The following is a 21,789-nucleotide window of genomic DNA, read 5'->3' on the forward strand; positions in this document are numbered from 1 at the left end:
ATTGCTTTGAAGGGTGGACTAGGTGCTGGCATTGGTGCATAGCTTCCCAAGGGGAGTACTTCGAAGGTGACCATAGTGATATTCAGCCATGAGGTATGTAGCACTTTTTCTAGGATGAGTTCATGAACTTAATTGTCAGACCTCATAAGACTAAAGAAAAGTAGAGAGAGTAGAAGGGGCTAGGCCCAAGTCACAGCAGACCTGAGACTATCATTTGCGTCCTAGCTTCTCAGTCACAGCCCTATACCTTTTCCTCATGGGACAGTCCATTTTTTTCAATGCACCATTGCACCAGATGGGCTTAGTCAGTGGGAACACCATGGTTTCCAACAGGTGGAGGCTGCTGTCCTGTGGGCATTGCCCATGGACGCTGATAGAGAAGAACTAGGGAAGACCCTGGAGCTACAAAGAACCAACTCACTCCTGAACTGTTCCCAGAGGGTCCCCAAGCGAAGGCTATAGATCTGTGGCTTTCAGAGCCTAAACACAGTTCTAGGAAGACACACTCTGCTCTGGTTCAAATTGTTGATATGTCATGCTCCAATCTTCCATATGTTTCCAGACTCCACTGGACCATGCTAGCCTGGAAAAGGTCAACTCCCAAAGCAAATGACAGATTGATTAAACACAACGGCAAAGTATGAAAATTAATCGAGATATTTAATAGACAGTGCAAACCATAATTTCATCTGAATATAAATGTATGCACATGTTTCCAATGAGTTATCTATCAGTTATCACAAACAGCAACAAGGACCTTAGAGCCATGTTAGAAAAATGTATAGCTGGAATTTAACTCTAACAATCTCATTTGCTCTCAAATGAATATCATCCATTTCAAATTAGTGTCACAAAGTCCAAAAGACCAGGGGAGTGGGAATAAGGAGTGGGCTAGAGTAGGAAACACAGGGGCCAGTACACAGGTGATGGACAGAAATACAGCTCTCGAGGAAACCAACATCAGATGCATTATTACAGCTAAGGACAAAGCCTATCTATGGCTTTTAAAAACCGATTTTTCTGCCAGGACCATACAAGTCTTACAAAGAGATGTGCGACAAGTCAATTGACTTAAAAGGACAGAGACTACATTTTCAGATCATTTCAACTGCAAACGGTAGACCCTTTCCATTGAGGTTCAGCAGTGGAGTTAGCGTAGTCCAGAAGCTCAATGTTGGATTTGCAAATACAGTTTATTTTACAGAATTTCAACATTATAAACAGCAGGCACCTCCCACCCCACCCCCCACCCCTCCCCCCACCCACCTTGCTGGGTGCAGACCATGCTATGCAGAATGAGCAGTGATGTGGCCCTACTGCTTTGGAGGGAGATTCGAGAGCGATGGAACCTGCCTGCACCGTGTCCTGCCTGCCCCGCACACGCACACACACACGTCTGCCCGCTGTGCAGGCCACCAGAGTCTGTCTGGGCCCAGCTCGCGCTGGATCAATTAAATGGTTCCAGCCCAGTTCTCCAATTCCTTCATGTCGTCGTCTTCCTCTTCCTTCTTCTTGGCTATGTGACGAAAGAAAAGGCAGTTTAGGAGAGTTGGCTGCAGTCCTCTCAACGCTGGCTGGGTGCCAGGGCTGTGCTACATGGCGTCTGCAAAACAGCCCTGCCCTTGCAGCCACCTCTTCAGGCTATCAGCAGACTGCTTCTCTCTGTGCCTAAAAGCTGCAACGTAAAACTCCAGATAACCAGGCATACTTGCCCCAGCACCTCCATTCCACCCATGGGGGGCACGGCCAAGAAAGGATTCCACACTGAGAGTCAGGAAGCAGGTGAGGCCTCAGTCCCTGAGCACCCACGGTGGGGGAGAGTGGGAACCCCAGAAGAGATCTAATCTTCGCCAGCCCCATCTCCCCTGTAAAGTGGCTTGAACCACCTCTCCATACCCGTAGGGGGCTTGCTGGACAGCATTGGGACCCCCTGTGTCCGTACCCCACCCTGGGCAGCTGACTTGACTCGAGGGGCTGTTTCCCCCTTGAAATGTGGGACTGAGGTGATTCCAGCTTGGTCACACTCTGCTCCCTGGGTGCCCTCTCCGTGCCAAATCAAACTGCTTCACCTTTTCTAGCTCTGTGTGGAATACCTCTGCCCAAGGATGAAATAATGGTGGAGGGAAGGGAAAGGAGCCAACAGAAAGAAATGAAGGTTTTCTAGAACCAGGTCTCTAAAAAAGACACGCTGTTTCTATCCCACCGTGACTGCCTCTGAGGCCCTGGGTTTTTCTAGGTGTGCACAGCACAAGATTCTAGACAGGGAGCAAGAGCTGTCCTGGAAGTAAGCTCTCACACCTTCTCCCAGTGCCTCGAATTTTCTCTTCTTTGGTGACACAGGGAAAATCATTCTAGAGTACTACCAGAGGTCCCCACCTCATCCTCAAGGGCACCTCTGGCAACATCTGGAGACAGTTTTGGTTGTCACAACTTGGGAAGGAGGGTGCTACTGACATCTAGTGGGCAGAGGCCAGGAGTGCTACTAACATCTACGGTGCACAGGACAGGCCGCCCTCCCAGCCCCGGACCAAAGAATGACAAGGCTTTGTCAACAGTGCCGAGCTGAAGAAACGCTGTTCTAAAGACAAACTGGGAATGGGCACGTAACATTGTCTCTGGGGCCGTCACAACAGATCCCACCAGGTTCTTAACCCTAGGCAACTCAGGACCCAAACTGAGGCCAACCGACCACGATTACCCACCATGTGGCGTCATGGGTGTGTCATGACTCGATAAGAAGTACTCACTGGGTTTTGATGGTAGGGCTATAGAGGGAACATTTGGTAGAGGGACTGTTTCAGGTCCACTGATTTCCAGCAAATTCTTGTCTAGTTCCTCCTGTTCTAGTTCTTCTAATTCTGCCATGAGTTCATCCTGGTAAAAAGAAGCACAAGAATGAGAGACACCCCCGGGAATCCCAGCCTTCTCAGCAGTACCTCTTGCCTGATGGCTAGGGGACACATACCCCTTCTGAGGAGGTCAAGGGGAGAGGAATCCCAGGTCCACACTTTGTGACTCAAATGCCCTAAACATGCCTCCACTGGTGAAGAGAACACACAGCCGACCAGTTACTGAAATATGCATCCTGCACCAGGCTGTGTGCACCTTGAGAGAAGGGCCCGAATCTTTTCATTTCTGTTTTTTAATCTCAGTACTGGGAGCACTACGTGAATGTGCAGGAATGCTTGCTGAATTGAATTTAACTTGACTAGTCCATCAACCTCTAGTGTGAAAACATGAGAACCCTGGTGCTGGCAGCCAAGGGTAAGAGCCGCAAGCTGTTTTATCAGCTATGCTGTGGGAATCAGAGAACACAAAGAATCAGGTTCAGTGGAGAGGGCTTGACCTTCAGTGGACTCAATTCTAAGACAGAAGGAAATACCTTCAACAGGGCCTATTACTGTATTTTAAAAACCTAAGAGACTCAGAGTCCTACTTGCTACAGCACAAACTGGTAGGTGGCCAAATTCCAGACAGATCCCTCAGGGCTCAGATGTAAATGCTCCTTCGTTGGCTTCACCTTTAGCTCAGGTCAGAGTTGTCTGAGGACAAATCCTGTAAACTCCTCCACAGCATGGTCACTTCAGCTGCCCCAGCTCTGAGTCTGGGGCCCACCATGGAAAGGTGGGCCAATTATTGACCTAAAACCTGCTAAGGGGTCCCAACTAAGGTTTCTTTGCTCCACCTAAGCTTCTACCCCAAACAGTGAAAGCATCCCCCAAATTCAAGAATTAGGGAGGGTTAATACCACGCTTTGTATGTCCAAATCTCTGGAGGGTTAAGAACTGGTAATTTCCAGACTACATACTCCCTGCCAGAGAGCCGTCAATAGCACATCAAAGGGCAGCGGTGTCATTTGTGAAACTTAGGTGATTTGCATGAAACCACTCACCTCGTCAAACTCTTCTCCAAACCCTACAGGTTTTGAAATAGCTGTTGAAATCTCCTCTGCAAGTTCTTGCTGGTCAGCAATGTCCTGCATTAACTCATCAACTTTATCGATGTCCCTTTAAATGAAATGGACAGATGTCATATCAACCATCCGTCTGTGTAAAGAGCGTCTGTGAGGCAGGAGCAGAAACCCTGCCCCATACAATCTGCTTCCCAGCTCCACCCTACAATTACTCCCTGTGAGGAATTACTTTTTTGTCTTTATTGTCTCCTTCCTCCCCTTTAAAATAGGGAATCACAGAATCAAAAGGATGGAAGTGTCCCTGGACGTTACCTAACCCAACATCCTAAGGAAATAAGGCTTAGCAAAGTTTGGTGCCACAGTTACATGCTCTCATGAGACCAAGGGACTTTAACTCCTGGGCCAACAGCTCTACTTCAAGCTCAAGGGCAAATATGTACAGAGGAGGTAAAATCACAGATCATAAAATGTAGCCATGCCACTTGACAGGCCCTTCCCATCTACTTAAATCCACTCATGGCTTCTCTACTAGACCCCAAAGGCAAACATGCAGAACTATTGTCTATACACTGTCAATCTCAATTGTACAAACATACAATTAATCAATATAATATATACACAGAGACTTCAAAGTGTGCACAGTATTTACTGAGATGCGCTCTGTGCTAGGCAACCTGGAGAAAACAGAAACAACAAACACGCACCACACTTAGGAAGCTCAGCCCGCTGAAAACCCACCCTCAGACAAACATCTCACTTATTTAAAGGCTACTTTTCCTGCAACCCCACATTTCTAGAGCAAGGATCAGGAAACTTTTCCTGTAAAGGGACAAATGGTAAATATTTTAGAATTTATGGGCCACACAATCTCTGCTGGAAATACTCAACCCTGCTGTATAGCACAGAAGCAGCCATAGAAAATATGTAAATTAATGGGCACAAGTTATTTCAATAAAACTTTATTTAAAAAAATAGATGGCAAGCTCACAGGCTGCATTTTGCCAACCCCTGTTCTACAGCATGGTTGGGTACTCAAAAGGAAGTAAAAAAAGGGTTCCAAGCACCCCCAAACATATGCTGCCAAATCCAAGCACTAAAGCACATGCAAAATTGTGTTCATGGGACAGGACCTCATTTGGAGCCTAGTGTCACCCTGGCCTTTAATTACAAGTGAAACAAGTTTGGTGACCCAGTTTCTTAGGCCACTGTATATGGGGGGATAGTAGCCACATTCAGGAGGGGCTGCTGAAATCAAGAACACTGTCAATATCACAGCCAAAGCCTGAGAGCAAGGGGCGAGGCAGAAACTTCCACCAAGAGCACATTTGTAAGAATAGAGAGATCCTTCAGATGGGTAGTAGACTTGGGTTACCACTTTGTGAGGTGTGTAAATGTCTAATCATTATCTTGTTTTGTACACCAGAAACTAATAAAAAATGGTACAATGAAAAAAATAAATGATCAGTATGAATCAAGGGGGAAAAAAAGTAGAGAGTTCCAAAGCCCTTGGATGCACCACGTTTCAGGGGCCCTGATGGCATCAGGACAAAGTCATGGGCATTGGTGTCAATCCCAGTTCTATCCAAGCTCACACATAACCCAGGGCAAGTCACCTCCCCTCTCTGGGACATGGCTTCCCCACCTTGATCAGCAGAGGCCCGAGTGAGAGGGAGGTCCTTCTAAGGATCTTTCCAGCTTGAACTCTATGCTCATCACAGTAACCCTGTTTCAGTCCACGAGATCTGCTTCCGAAGGCAGCACGATACACAATCCATTTTAGGAGGAGTTCCAAAAAGAATGCAAACTAAAACAAACTCAGGTGCTGGAACGGATAAGTCAAGGGGGTCTGCCCAAGGCCAGGGCCTGGGCTGGCAGCATTCCCGGGCCAGCACTGCCCGCCGCGCGCTGCCCCCCTCCACCCGGGAGTGGCCACGTACATGTTATCGTGGGCGGCTTTCATGGCCTTGGCGGCGTAGCCCATGTTCTTGAGCACCTCCGTATTGGTGTTGGCGTTCTCCAGGGCCTCTCGCTGGAACTCAATGGTCGACAGTGTGCCGTCGATCTGCGCCAGCTGCTTCTCATACCGCTTCTTGCGCTTCAGTGCCTGGAGGGCCGCTGCGTGGGGAGGACACAGGGTTTCAGAGAGGCCAGACACAGTAATGTCCTAGAGGTCACTTGCGTCTCCTCCCTACTTGTAATGGATGCACCTCAGTTGCTTCCACTACAACAGAGGATTAATAATCTCTTCTATACAAAGAGCATATTCGGTTTTTCTCAGAAAATTAGACAAAATTCACATACTTCAAAATGTAACCAAGCATACAAGCAACAGTTCACGTTCTCTGGTAATATCACACACACACACACATACACACACATCAAAGAATGGAGAACCATTGAGAGAGAAAAATGTGCTTTGAGGTCAAAATGCCTCCGGTTCAAACGCCAGTTCGCAGACTTAGGTGAGCTGCTTGGCTTCCCTGACAGGTGCATTGTGAGGACTAAATGAGGTGATATATGTAGGCACCTAGCAAAACAGTAAACAGTGGACACCCAAAAAACAGCAGCTCTCATTATGATAAAGCAATTTTAAGGTGCCATTTTATGCCAACTAAATGACAAAAACAATAAATAATGCCTATTCCTGATCATGGATCAGTTAGAGTTAAAATGCTATCTCACCCACAGCTGACAACTGTAAGTGGTTATAATGCTTCTGAAAAGTGACATGGCAACACACAGCAACACCCATAATGATGTCCCTGCCCTTTGACCAGTAATTTCCTTCTGGAAATATACTCAACAAAAGCAGAGAGCCCCAGGTCTGAAGATGGTTACTAGAGCATTCTCCATCATAGAAAACACAACAAAATACAGACAACTCCCTGCCAGGGACAAATCTAGCGTCTGACCATTTGGTCACGTCAGTGTCATCATCTACCTCATCTCCTGGCATGTTATGCTGTAGAGATCATCTTGTTTTTAAGATCCAGTCAGGGCAAGCAGTTTGACCAAGGTGAATTTGTGGCAGAGCAAGGGGCAAAACCGCATCTTTCTACTCAAAACCCAGGCTTCCTCCCTCTTCCTGCCTCAGTTCCCCTCTTTACACTAAACACGGTCTGTAGCACACCTCTTAGACGGGTAACAAAGCCAGGAAGGAGGCTCAACACAGACTCAAGCAGGAGTGAAATGAGTCAGGGAAGCTGACCAGCCCCCACCAGGACCTAGACAGCACTGGTCTCACACACATATGGACACACATATACCCAGGCACATGTGTCCCCCAGGTCTCCAGACTCCAGACCAGAGCCATCTCCTGCAGGCTGTAGGCGACAATCAAACACCTCCCCCACGGGGCTATGGTTTCTCCCTATGTCACATCAGTAGAGTCCCTGTTCCTTCTGGTCACACTCCCTGTCAGCCTAGGACTGGGTCCTGAGAACCATCTGCCAAGGGTAAACAGGCTTCTCTTCTGCCTCTCGCTTAATGAGAAAGGTAGGATCCTGCCCTGGAGGGAGTGTCAAGGGGACTGTGGGAACATAGAAGAAGAAGTGCCAATCTAACCATGTCACCGCTTTGCTTAAAAACCCTCACAGCTCCCTTGGCCCATAGGACAAAACCTCCACATGGTTGAACGTGGCCTGTAAGGTCCTGCAGGAGGCAAGGGACTGGGATTCTGGCCACAAGCCAGGTTCTGGGAGCTCAGGACCAGGTCTGAATCCCTTTGCCATTGACCGTCACGACAGAGGGAGGATATCCTGAGAAGAGTCCTGGGATGTAAGTGCTCCAGGCCTGGGCTGCTTCCTCGTGACTTCCTTGGTTGGTGCCCTGATGCTTTTCCACAGAAACCGATGCAATCACATCCCCATCAGCAAGTGACTCTCAAGGCTTCGCAGGCCAATGTCCCACAGGTACTGCTTTCCCGGGTCCTCTCCAGCCATCCCCACCATGCATGGCATAGCCCAGCCTGTAACGACTTGTCCACCAGTCCAGATTCAACAAGGAGTTCTGAGCACTTTCTGCGCGGTAAGCAAGCAAGCGGCTGCAGCAATCCCATCCTCCTCTTTAACCTCCTCCTCCTTCCCGAACCCAGTCATGGGGCAGAGATCCCAGATCCACACTAACAAGGAGACTGGGGATCAGAAAGGAAAAGCGGCTCATCCAAGTCACGCTGCTGTTAGGTGGGGAGGAGAGGGCTGAACCTCTGGTCTGCGTAAGCCTCTGCTCTTCCCACACAGGCTCAGAACAATGGCAGGTGACTGGGGCAGTTCTCAAGAGCAAACAATTAAGAACAAACATCTGCCTTGCTTTTCAGTGTCCTGAATGTAGCAGGAACCAAATTTATTCTTTCCCTATTAACATCATTAATTTAGAACTACTTTAACTTTCTCTCTGACACATTTCCAATTGGCAGTGACTCCTTGTATGCCAATCTTATAGTTCTCTGATCTTCACCCTACTTCTAAAATCCCCCAAGCAATAAATGATCTATCTGGAAGCAAATACCCAAGCATACTAGGGAGGTAAGCAAGAGTCCCCCCATGAATGAAATATTAGGTTGGTGCACAAGTGATTGCGGTTTAAAAGGTTAAAAATAATTGCAAAACGCGCAATTTCTTGAGCGGGGATATAAACCTAATACTTATATCATTCATCTTTACAGACCAACATCCAGCACAATCACTAGTACACAGTAAGTACTTAATATATTATTAAGCCGAATCTTCAACTTCATCTGTTTTTTACGTTTTCTTTTTCATATATTCTATACAGGATACCTCGTGTGGGGTGCACCCATATTTTACCTCCTGTGTACTTCTGACTTAAGGGAGAAATAGTAACGTCTCATTGAAACACGGACTAAAACAAACATTTGGCAGGACTCTTTCCCTCCATCCCTCCTGGCTCATAAAACAGGAACTTCTCTGCAAGTGCCTGCCCTTCCCTCTGGCCTCACCATAAGGTGTGCCCTCTCTGAGACTAGGAAAAGTCCCGAGCAAACAGCCTGGCCCTCCAGCGCCGCCCCTCCAGCCTGCAGAGTTCACAGTGTCTTCCCCTCCTTGCAGTGAGCTCCAGGATGGGGTCTGGCAGGGACAGGTGATTTGCTTTCCCCAATCTAACTCCTGTGTGTATTTCTCAACTGAATGAGAACTCCAAAGAGAAGGGGTACACGACTAATTTCCCCCTTCCATACATGGTTCATGAGTAAAATAACCTTTACATGTGACACAGAGCCAGCATTTGGGCTGCAAGAATATGTGTAAACACATTCACAGCATTGAACCACTCTGTATCTTACAAACGTGTGACACCAGGGTGAAGCATAGCTTAGGGCAAACTAAATGAGGAAAATGCCACTCTGCCCGCATACTATTACCCTTAAAGTAAAACGTACTCCATCCCAACCTTATTTCTGACCATAGAAATCTGCTTTTATATGTAGCCAAAGTCAAGGGCCAAGCCCAATGTTTTCCGTAAATATGTACCAGCGCTTACTGTCTTGCCTTACACTTCTCCAAATTCCTGACCATTGATTGAAAAAACAAGTACTAGATTCTCACCAGAAGAAAAAACAATTCATCACGATGTGAGGTGATGGATGTTAACGAAACTTATTGTGGTGATCATTATTTGCAATACTATATATATCAAATCATTGTTATACACCTACAACGAATACAATATTATATGTCAATTATATCTCAATAAACGGGGGGGGGATGGGGAAAAACTCAAGTCCTGGGTTAACAAGTAGTTCATCTAAACCAAATGTTCAAAGAAGGGGCATATAAAGAAATCTCTTTTCTGCCAAAGAACCTGTGTCATTTATAAGCACAATGGCTTTAACAATTGAAATCTAACTCTGGCCAATAAAAGTTTAAGAAGCTGCTTTTAGATGGAAAAAAATAATCCTTGGAATCTCCATGTTTAATTATGCCTTTGCTGGTTCCAAGAGAGTAATTACAGCAGCAATCACAGAATCTAATAACCAGCTTTATTGGCTCTGAAAGCTGAAGCAAAAACAACTCCAACCATGTTGAAATAAACATTGGTCTCCAGACAGTTGCTTCATTAGACATTCTAAACAGCTATTTGGAGGAAAAATATAGAAGAGATACCCTAAGAGGCAGAGAGACCAGTGGAAAAGACGTTCTCCCAGGACCAGAAAGTCCTGCAGGGCATCTATTAGTAACTGTACGGAATCCGTTTTCAGAGAATCCATCAGTTCAATACAACTAGATAGCACATTCCTTTCTCCTAGGCAAAGGCAGACTTGACTTCTCTTTGAAGAGCTGCTGAGGAAGGCAAGAGTGTCTGCCCCGATCTGGGGGCGTTCACTACAGGGGCCATTAGCCTAGGACATCTCAACAGGCGCTAAGAAGTCCTAACTGGACACTCGTTACTCATATAGAGATTCAGGCATTTTGGTGGAAGGAAGGCCCAGTAACACCCTCTCACTAAATGAATGATGGTGTCTACAGTTCTTTCAAAGACCTAAGATTCTACGTCTGAATTCATCTAGCAGAAGTTACAAAGAAGGGCTGAGGGGGAAGGAGGAGAGTGCTGCTTCTTTCCCACTCTCAGCATGAACTACATGGCAAACACAAACATACCCCAGAGGACACTTACACACAAATGCAACACTAAGTGAGAATTCTGAAGAACCCTCAGCAGCCTGGTCAAGGCAGGGAGCTGAGTGAAGCTGAGGGAACAATCATTCAGATGCTCCTTGCTCATTCTGCCCATGAATAAACCTCAGATATTCAGGGTACCCTCAGCCAAGAGAACCACACCTGGCCCTCAAGCCACTAGTCACCTTGCTGGGGTCACCTGTCATCTGCCCTGTGTATATAGGCAAGAAAAGATCCAAAGTCAAAACAACAAAGTTCCCCACCAATATCAAAGAACTGACAGTGCACGGACTGTTATTAGTAACCATCACTGCACCACATGGCATTAGAGATCCCACCAAACCCTGACCAAAAGAGTTACAATCTTGGCACCAAAAGCAGAGGGGGCTTGAAGGACTCTTGGAGATACTGAAGTCTCATTAGATGACAGAAAAAATGATGCCCAGCAAAGGTGACACAGCTTGCCAGGCTCCTGCAGCGAGTTAGAGGAAGAATCAGGACGAGAACCCAGGGGTCCAGCCCAGGGCTCTTTTCACGACCTCCACTGTTGTTATCTCCAAATTAAGTTGCTATAAATAAACCAGCCGTTCCTCCGACATAGGGAAAACAGTCTGCCTAATGCTCTTTTATCCAATTTCCAAACTCTGGCCTTTGCAAACCCCATTTAAAAGCTCATGCTGACACATGAAAGACCTGGAAAGCTACCTAAAATGCTCTCCTAAGTCACCAGTTAGAAGAAAAAGAAAAAATGAATGGACAAGAGGTGCTAGTCTGCCTCATTCCAGAGTACTTGCCCACATTGGTGCAGTTGTCCTTGCCCGCGGCTGCAGAAGACAAGGCCAGGGCTGGCCTCTCATTTCTCTACCCTGTATAAAGGTGGCAGGAACGGCATGGATCTACAGGGCCCTCACAAAGGTCTCAGAAGCCAAAAAGCACCTTTAAGCTCAGACAGAGGCTGTTTCTGTGTCCATCGCTGCTCAGACAATGTCTCCGGCTCATGTGTAGAAAGGAGCCTCCTCCGGTAGGAGGAAAGGCTGTCCCCACACCGCTGTATTTATTCCCACACAGTGGGAGAGTTCAGTCAGGCTAGCGACGCCGAGAGCATCTTTCAGTGCAGCCACCTTCTCTGTTACGTACCTCCCTGTTGCCCTAATTTGCTCTCCGTGACCTGGAGCTAATGCACTCCATTTAGACATGGTAAAATAAATACTTGTGTATGACCAGAAAAGCAGAATCTGAAACCCAGCTGACTTCATCAGCAAATACACAAAAAATACAGTACTCACTGCAAGGGAAAATTTTAGAGAGAAGGCAAGAAAGCCCTTATGTGTTTACTAGGGACAGCGATGAGAAGGGTGGCTCAGATGCTCCTCTAAGGTCTTCTTCCAGCTCTAACAATATATGAACCTACGTAGTTCTGAGATTTCCAGTAAGTAACTGACTGCAACAAACACAAAAAGCTTTTTTTGATTGACCCTGCATGATCTTGAAAATGTAATTAACATCAATACACTTCCTGAGTATTTCACAGTTTTTCCTGAGTACTCATGTTTTTCCTGTCCAATGAATTAGCAGTATCTCTAATTCACGCAGACTTCCTGAGCTGACGAGATAGAGCTGAGAGTCTGGGGAGAGGAATGCGGCTAGAGTCCACAGGACAAAGTACCAGGGAGGAGAGAGCTGCAGAGTGAGGTTGAGGAGAAAACAAACCCTGGAGATCTACAGAGTGTCCCCTGCAAGTATTCAGCAGAACACGGATCAGTGCATGTGTATGAAGAAACTACTGAGGCTAGGGAAAGACCCACTCGAGAGGATTAGAGAGAACAGTGCCAGGTGCTCACATGGGGCCAGTTAGCTACAGTGCCTACTCCTCAGTCATACTGGAAAATCTCATAATGCATGGGGCTTGCGGTAGAGTATTCAGAAGGGTCTTAGGGTCTTGTCTCAACTGGAGGGAATAACTAGCCCAATACTCGATAAACATGGCTATGGGCTCACCTAACAAATCTTAAAAACAAGACACAAAAGGACAAATGGTTACCAAGAAAATTAACTATGCCCAAACAAAGCTTAAGAATATTTATAGAAATACAGAAACAGCCAGTACACAACAAGGTAAAATTTACATTGGACAGTCAATCAAAAGTTATCATGCAACAAAGTGGGTGATTACTATCCATAATGCAGAGGGAAAAAAATCAATCAATTGCAAGTAACCCAGAACGAATACAGATGGAGAGGTAGCAAAGACTAAAATTAAGGAGGCACACAAAAGATATTTTTAAAAAAGACCCGAATTGAGCTTCTAGAGAGGAGAACTATGGGATGGGGTTAACAGCAGATTAGACAGTATAGAAGAAAAGATTAGTAAACTTGAAGGCATAGCAATAGAAACTAACCAAAATAAAATGTAGAGAAAAAAAGAATTTTAAAAATGAAGCACATCAATGAGCTGTGAGATAATTCCAAGCAGCCTATAAGTGTAATTGGAGTCCTCAAAGGAGAGAGGTAGATGAAAAAATATTTCAAAAAATAGCTGATATTTTTCCAACTTGATAAAAAGTATAAACCTACAGATCCAAGAAGCTCAACAAACCCTGAGCATAAGAAACATGAAAATTACACCAAAGCACATAAAAGTGCTCAAAACCAGTGATAAAAAGAAAACCTTAAAAGTAGCCAAAGAAAATAATACACATTACATACAAAGCAACAAAGAGAAGAATGACAGAGATTTCTCATAGGAAACAATGCTAGTGAGACAATGGAACACTGTTTTTAGAGAACTGAAAGAAAAAAAAACACCTGCCAACCTAGACTCTAAACCCAGTGAAATTTTCTAAACGCAAAGGCAAAATAAAGACTTTATCAGACAAAGAAAAGCTGAAAGAATTCTTCACCAGCAGACCCACACTACAAAATATTTTAAAGGAAGTCCTTCAGGCAGAAGGAAAATGACACTAGATGAAAATATAGCTCTATACAGAGGTGTGAGAAGCACCAGAAGGAAGAAATTCACAGGCAAACATATAATAAGGCTTTTTAATTATTTAAATCTTTTTAACAACAACAAAAAAATAGTATCGCGTGGAGTTTAGAATATACGTAAAAGTAAAATGTATGGCAACAGCACATAAACCGGGAGAGGAGAAATAGGAGCGCATGGATCATATACTATACGTGGGTTGGTAGTAACATCACTTGAAAGCAGACTACAATTAAGTTAAAGATGTTTATTAAAAACTCTTAAGCAAACACTAAAATAACAGAGGTATAGTTAATCAGCCAACAAGGAGATAAACGGAATCATAAGCACTCACTCCAAAAGAAGGCAGAAAAAGAAAAAAATGTGAACAAAGAACAGATGAGACAAATAGAAAAAAAAGAGCAGATGACAGATTTAATCTAACCATATCAATAGCCTGTTTCCCTGAAAATATGACCTAGCTGGCGTCTTTTGCAGCAAAAATTAATGTAAAACCCGGTATTATATTAATTATATTATATTATATTATATTATATTATGTTATAGTATATTATACCCAGTCTTATATTATAGTAAAATAAGACCGGGTCTTATATTATAGTAAAATAAGACCGGGTCTTGTATTAAGTTTTGCTCCAAAAGACACATTGGAGCTGATGGTCCGGCTAGGTCTTATTTTCAGGGAAACACAGTAATCATAGTAAATGTAACTTTCTAAACACCCTAATTAAAAGGCAGAGATTGTTCAATTGGATTAAAAAGAAAAGACCCAACTGTATGCTGCCTACAAGAGACACACTTCAAATATAGAGGTAAGTAGGTTAAAAGTAAAAGCATTGAAAAAGATATAGCATGGTTACACTAATCAAAAGACGGCTGAAGTAGCTATATTAATTAATCAGACAAAGTAGATTTCAGAGCAAGGAATATTACCAGTGACAAAGAAGGTCATTTTATAATGATACAGGGGTCAATTTATCAGAAGGATATAACAATTGTAAACATTTATACATCTAATAACAGAGTTTTTAAATACCTGAAGCAAAAATGGATAGAATTGCAATGAGAAACAGATAAATCCAGAAGTACAGTCAGATTTCAATACCTCTCTTCAACACTGATGGAATGAGCAGACAGAAAATAAGTAAGGATATAGAAGCCTTGAACAGCAAAATCAACAAACTTGACCTAACTGATATTTGTAAAACACTCTATTACCACCAGCAGAATACTCATTCTGTTCATGTGTACACAGAACATTTAACATGACAATATATTCTGGGCTATAATACAAGTCTCAATAAATGTAAAAGAATTCAAGTTATACAAAGTATGTTCTCTGACCACAAAGGAATTAAGTTAAAAATCATAAAGGATATTTCTGGAAAATCCCCAAATATTTGAAAACTAAATAACATACTACTAAATAACCCATGAGTCAAAAAAGAAATGAGAAATTAGGAAGTATTTTGAACTGAATGAAAATGAAATGCAACATATCAAGATTGGTGGGATGCCACTTAAAGCAGTAAGTACAGGAAATTTTATAGCACTAAATGCCTACATTAGAAAAGAAGAAAGCCCTCAAATTAATGACCTCAGCTTCCACCTTAAGAAACTAGACAAAGAAGAGCAAATGAAATCCAAAGTATGCAGAAGAAAGGGAATGAGGATCAAAGTGAAAATCATTAAACTAGAAAATATATACAGAAGGTCAAAGAAATTAAAATCTGGCTCTTTGAGAAGATTAATAAAATTGAACTTCCAGCCAGACTGATCAGGGGAAAAAAATTACCAATATCAGAAATGACAGATATGACATCACTACAGAGTCCATAGATAGATAGTAAAAGGGAAAAAAGGGACTATTTTGAACTTCATGCCAATAAATGTGACCACTTAGATAAAACTGACAAATTCCCTGAATGACCTATATCCATGCTCCTTGTACTACATCAGGAGTAAGACCTTGTTCGTAACTATGGAACCAGGGACAAAAGTCATCCAGGCCTAAGGATGAAGGAGCTCACTAACCAGCAGAGATATGGACAATGTGATATGACAGAGGTAAGCATTGTGGGAGCCCAGAGGAGGGGAAGCTAATCTTTGAAGCTATCACACATTTCAAAGGATAAGAGAGAGCCAAGAAGGACATATCCTAGGCAGGAGGAACTGTGAGGCATGAGAGAATGAGGGAGGGAGCGTGGAAAGATAAAAGCCCTAGAAAGAAACTCAAGAACAGGCTTGTGTGTTTTGTAAAGGAGCTGCTGGACTTTATCCCAGGGTTAGAGGGAAGCCATTGAGATTCTTTGCAGGACAGAAAAGTGATCAGATTTGCACTTCAGAAAGATCCTTGGGGCTGCTATCAGGAGAAAGAACCAGCAACCACTGTAATAATCCAGAGGGTCTGGATTTCAAGGGCCTGGACTAAGGCCACAGCAGAGTAGACCACAAGAGGATGAACCTGAGAGGCAGCCGGAGGGAAGACTCCATGGGCTTGTAAACCTGTTGGAATGTGCAAAGTAAGGAAATGGAGGAGTCAGGAACAAATTCCAGGTTCCTGGCCAGGGCAACTGGGTGGTTGGGATGCCATTTCTCAGAGAAACTAGTGTCTTAGGGGAGAGAGGTTGGGTCAAAAAGGGAAAATCATTCTTACCAGGTCTTTCTGTGGGGCTGTGGACTTCAAAATTCAAATTAGTACCTGAAATTTGAATTTACATTTCTCTAAATCCATATGATAAAGACAGAGACGTTCAGGGACTTCTAACTGGGTCAAACCTAAACAATTTCTCATAAAATTGTAAATAGCACAGGATTCAAAGGTAATCTATTTGCTACTATGTACGCATGTGTGTGTTAGGAGAATATATAGGTATGAGGTGTGATCGAAGACTACGGTGTTTAAATTAAAAATTTATTACAGGGCCAGCCCAGTGGCTTAGGCGGTTGGAGCTCCGTGCTCCTAACACCCAAAGGCTGCCGGTTCGATCCCACATGGGTCAGTGGGCTCTCAACCACAAGGTTGCCGGTTCGACTCCCGCAAGGGATGATGGGCTGCGCCCCCTGCAACTAACAGCAACTGGACCGAGAGCTGAGCTGCACCCTCCACAACTACGATTGAAAGGACAAAAACTTGACTTGGAAAAAATCCTGGAAGTACACACTGTTCCCCAATAAAGTCCTGTTCCCCTTCCCCAATAAAATCTTTAAAAAAAAAATTGTTACAGTAAAAGACATATTGCCATTAATCCCCCTCACTTCGAACACACTTATCCTATCATTCTTGTCACTTTCTGAAACAGTTCTGGAAGTCCTCTTTCGTGAGTGTCTTTAGTTGCGCTGTCGTGGCAGCCTCGATGTCCTGAATCGATTGAAAACGTTTACTTTTCATGGTCATTTTGACTTTAGGGAAGGGCCAGAAGTCACACGGTGCCAGATCCGGTAAATAAGGTGGATGAGGACACACTGTAATGTTTTTGACAGAAATTGCTGTATTACCAGAAGATGTGTGACAGGGAGCGTTGTCATCGATGGAGGATGATTTACGGCACACTTTAAAACATACCTTCTCTCAACCATAGCTCACACCTGACTGACTGCATGGAACAAGTTGAAACGTGTCACACACCGTTATTAAGGATCCAAACACCACTTCCCGTATTGAAGATCCCTGCTTTTCTGTTGGATGACACTCCGCAGCAGCATTCACTGTATTTTGTGATCACAATGGAAAGGCTCTGTGTCACACATTGCTTCTAGTACAGCAATTTCTGTCAAATAAAAACATTATAGCGTGTCCTCATCCGCCTTATTCACCAGATCTGGCACTGTGTGACTTCTGGCTCTTCCCCAAAGTCAAAATGACCATGAAAGGTAAATGTTTTCAATTGATTCAGGACATCGAGGCAACCAGAACAGCGCAACTAAAGACACTCATGAAAGGGGACTTCCAGAACTGCTTCAGAAAGTGGCAAGAACGGTAAGTGTGTTTGAAGTGAGGGGGAGTATTTTGATGGGAATTAATGGCAATGGGTCTTTTACTGTAATAAATGTTTTTTTTTTTATTTAAACATTCACTGTATTGTTTATCGCACCTTGTATATGTTTGTAATTTATAGAGACTGTCTCTGGGCCTTGTAATTGATTGCCTCTGGGAGGCCCACTGAGGGAGGGACGGGGGCAGGGAAGGCATTTTGCCAATTATGTACCATTTACACTATTTCTAATCAAATCATTTACTTAAAACAGTAGACATTTATTAAGAAGGACGTAGCTATGCCTGGCACTGAAGGTGTGGTCCGGTCCCACCAGTGGAGTAAAGGCAGTGATGGTGTCCTCTCCCCAGCCTTCCACCCTGCTGGCCCCAGGCTGGATGCTCTTAGCTGGGCTTACTCGGGGTGACCAGGTTCTTGGCTGGGACAGAGGGAAACACAGCCTGCCCGTGGTTTCCGTTCCCAGGCTGGGATGAAATGTTTCTTTTCCGATTAGCTTTTTTCCCTCTACTGCCAACTGAATCCATGCCAACAAGAGCCCCTTTCTGCCTGAGCAAGCATGAGAGCGCCCTGGCAACTGAGATGAGAGCAGAGGTCTGGGAGCTGGGGTCGTTTGTGGGGAAGTGGGGAGGGGGAAAATGCCAGCAGAAAAATACTTTCCAGGGTTTTTCCAAAGCAAGAGGGAAAACCAAACCAGCCTTTTCTCCTTTTAGAATCAGAGACGTGATGAGGGGCTTGCAAGACAAATCACCCTCCTTGCCCAAATGGCAGCAAGGGACAAGAGGAGCCATAGGAAACTGGTACTTTTCTGGAAAAAGCCTTGCCTTGGTTTCCCCCAAATGGGGGCAGACTTCAGGTTCCTGGAACCCTATCGCATCTCTCTATTTTCACATGGCCTATAATCTGACTCGAATGTGAGCTCCTGGACGGAGGGACTGTCGCCTCATCTCAGTATCCTCGGTACACAGTAGGTGCTCAGAGGGATAGGTAGCTGGACAAACCCACTCTTTGGAAGAGTAAATCTGACCTTGTTTGTACAGAGGAGAAAACTAAGGCCCGGGGAGGTACAGGTACTCAGTAGGTGCTCAGTAAACCCTTGCTGAATGAAGGTGCTCAGTAAACCCTTGCTGAATGAAAGCCTGGTAGAGTGGTGGACCTCAGTCTCTAGTCCCTCCCCACAAGCCCTGCTGGGGCTGGGAAAGAATGGATGAGCAGGAGCGTGAACTCCACCAGGGAGGAGAAAAGTTCAGGGGCAATTGTTTTCCTAAGGACTGACCCACTCAGACCCCAGGCCTTGGCAAACAGACCCTGCCTCCTTGGTCATAGGGTGGAATAGGCTTGTGATCCAAACTGGGCTGCCAAGAGCCTCCTCCATTATGGTGATTGGTTTAGTCATGAGCACATGACCCAAGCAGCCAATCAGATTCCTCCTCTGGGATTTTCCTAACAATGCTAGAAGAGAAATGGGGGTAAAAGGAAGTAGAGACTCCTCCCAGGCCAGGATCCAAACCTGTAAGTCAGAGCAGCCGGCAGTCATGCCCCAGACTCACAGGGAAATCAGTAAGGATGAGTCAACATTCAGAGACCAGCCCCACCCTGCTCTTTCCCAGTCATGTGAGTCAGTAAAGCCCCTTCTGCAAGGCAAGCCTGTAAGAGCCGGCATCCTGTCATCATAGCAACTAAAGACAAAACTGGGCAATTCAAGGAATGAGGTAGAACAGAAAATCAGCAGAGGAGAGAATCTGGAGCAGGGACCCTCAACATAGGGTCCATGAATCCCTAACACAACATGGAAAATTTCATATGTACTATAACATGTAGTTTTCTGAGGAAACAGCACTTCCTGGATTTACAAAAAGGAATTATCCCCTAAAGAGAAAAATAAGGGAGCTAGAGAAAAAGGAGACATTTCCCAAAGCCAGGGCCTCGTGATAAAGATCTCTCAGGAGTTCTTGACTGGTCCACCCAGTTCTGTAGGTCTGCTTCCTACTAATTCCTTACTAATTCCACCTCCCAGCCCTGCTGCCCCAGCTTCCTTTATGCCTTTCCCACTGCAACAGCCTCTGCACAGATCTTCCTCCCCTCGAAGATAACAGAACTGGTATTTTCTTCTAGCTACTCTCGGCCCTTGGCAACTTTTGTGCTTGGTTGCTTACCCCAAGTTCTGAGTAGGGTGACCATACGTCCTGGTTTTCCTGGGACAGTCCCAGAGTAATTATGGCACCCCCTTTCACTCTCAAGTGTCCTGATTTGGATGATATAAGGTCATCCTACTGAAGCAGGGCCTGGCTGGCACCCCCACAGTACAGGCCGCTCCTTGTTCCCGGCCTCACCTTTACTTGACCTACCTATAGCTTAATAGATCAACCGCCTTTGGCTTGAGCTCAGAATGTCCGCTGTCCCACCCAGTTCCCTGTTTATTGATCACAATCTCTATGATCTAGCATTCTTTCCAGGTTAATCCCATCATTGTTCCCAGGTTGCTGACTCTACCAGAGAGAATCACGTGGCCACAGAGAGGTCTCCATGCAGATCCCCGGAACCCTCACGTAGCCCAGGAACGCCCAGATTTTCCTTTAAATCCAATCTGAGAATGTTAAGGCAGTTTTGGGCCTTCTCAGACCACCAGTGCTCTGATAATAAACGCTTATTCTATGGCCCAGCTCCTATGTCGATCTTTTGGCTGAGCGGCACCAGGCAGCACAAGCCCCGGACTCATTTGGCCTCCAGCTTCACCACCTCCCAGTAATCATGAGAACCTGTCTCTCTCCTTTTCTCCCCAGCCACAGATCCTGTCCCATGGTGGTGAGATACATACAGCAAAGGTTCTGGGGATCTCAGGGCAAAGGGCAAACATCTCAAGAGGACAGGGCCACCTTTTGGCCCTCTGAACACCATGGCAGTCAGTAAGAACAAGCACCTTATGAAAGACAGCAGAAAGAGAGCCAAGAAGAAAGTGGTTAACCCATTTTCTAAGAAAGGTTGGTATGATGTGAAAGCACCAGCTATGTTCAATATAAGAAATATTGGAAAAATACTAGTCATGAGAACTCAAGGAAGCAAAATTGCACGTGATGGTCTCAAGGGTCAAGTTTTTTTGAAGTGAGTCTAGCTGATCTGCAGAATGATGAAACTGCATTTAGAAAATTCAAGCTAAAGCTCGGCCTGGCTTTAGGCCCCGGGCCTCCCAGTCGAGGACTCTGCACCTGTGCCCACCCGACGACTGCCCGCTGTCCCACTGCGGCCGTGGTCTTTTCCACAGCGCGCCACCTGGGTGTCTGGGCAATGCCTGGGCAGCAGCCGAGGGCCACAATGACAGATCACCCCAAGGAGCAGTGCAACGAGCTGGAGGCTCCGGAGTCCATCTATCCCTTCATAGTATTATCAGAAAATCCACATGGCTTCACCGTTACTGTGACATCTGAGGCTGGAGAAAATGATAAAACTGTCCAGACTACTCTTAAGTTTACATACAGTGAAAAACACCCAGATGAAGCCCCCTTTTATGAACTATTCCCCCAGGAAAATCTAGAGGATAATGATGTCTCAGGCATTTTAAAATTATTAGCCTTACAGGCGGAAGAAAACCTTGGTATGGTGATGACCTTTAGTTTGGTGACAGCTGTGCAAGAAAAATTAAATGAAATAGTAGATCAAATAAAAACTAGAAGAGAAGAAAAGAAAAAAGAAGCCAAAAAGCAATTATTTCATGGCACTCCTGTTACAACTGAGAATTTCTTAAGTTGGAAGGCCAAGTTTGATGCAGAACTCTTAGAAATTAAAAAGAAACAAATGAAAGAAGAAGCAGGAAAAAATAGTTAAGTGGGAAACAGCTATTTGAAACAGATCATAATCTTGCCACATCTGATATCCAGTTCTTGGAGGACGCTGGAAACAGTGTGGAAGTAGATGAGTCTTTGTGCCAAGAAATGGCTGATTTGGAGCTAGAGGATGATGGGTACGATCCCGACCACAATCCTGCTGATCCAGAGTGACAACGGACTAATGGACTGTCCTGTCTGCAGAGAGGTGCGACTGCCACAGCACCTGTGGCTATGCTGAGAGGGTGTTGATTTTCCTTTCTTTTTTTTTCCTAAGAAAAAAAAAATTTTAGGAGAACATTCTTCTAATAGCTTTCATCATTGAACTTAAAAAATTGACCTTAAAATTTCAAGAAAGAAAAAAAGGAAGGAAGGAAGGGCTAATTACTGAGGGTGTTCAACGCAAACACTGCCTGACTAATTTCCATGGCATGGATCTTACCCG

The 21,789-nt window shown here is 44.8% G+C and overlaps 3 protein-coding genes across 3 annotated transcripts in view; 2 read left to right on the plus strand and 1 right to left on the minus strand.

Moving 5' to 3' along the window:
• Nucleotides 1-641: 641 nt before the first annotated feature.
• CHMP4B (charged multivesicular body protein 4B) overlaps nucleotides 642-21,789 on the minus strand; it is a 41,705-nt gene continuing 20,557 nt past the window's right edge. The window contains exons 2-5 of the mRNA XM_033095225.1: nucleotides 5,851-6,028; nucleotides 3,893-4,007; nucleotides 2,748-2,874; nucleotides 642-1,516 (exon numbers count right to left, since the gene is read on the minus strand). Coding sequence (XP_032951116.1) covers nucleotides 1,452-1,516; nucleotides 2,748-2,874; nucleotides 3,893-4,007; nucleotides 5,851-6,028 — 485 coding nt within the window. The 3' untranslated portion in view covers nucleotides 642-1,451. The remainder of the gene's footprint in view (nucleotides 1,517-2,747; nucleotides 2,875-3,892; nucleotides 4,008-5,850; nucleotides 6,029-21,789) is intronic.
• On the plus strand, nucleotides 20,420-20,651 carry LOC117016127 (40S ribosomal protein S3a-like). The gene has a single exon (XM_033095226.1). It carries the CDS (start codon nucleotides 20,420-20,422, stop codon nucleotides 20,627-20,629), a length of 210 nt encoding a protein of 69 aa, XP_032951117.1. The 3' UTR covers nucleotides 20,630-20,651.
• On the plus strand, nucleotides 20,809-21,518 carry LOC117016124 (RWD domain-containing protein 1-like). The gene is given in 2 exon segments (XM_033095224.1): nucleotides 20,809-21,337; nucleotides 21,340-21,518. Coding segments are annotated over 2 exon segments (708 nt in total).

Source organism: Rhinolophus ferrumequinum, chromosome 23 (assembly GCF_004115265.2).
Source record: "Rhinolophus ferrumequinum isolate MPI-CBG mRhiFer1 chromosome 23, mRhiFer1_v1.p, whole genome shotgun sequence".
NCBI classification, from domain to species: Eukaryota; Metazoa; Chordata; class Mammalia; order Chiroptera; family Rhinolophidae; genus Rhinolophus; species Rhinolophus ferrumequinum.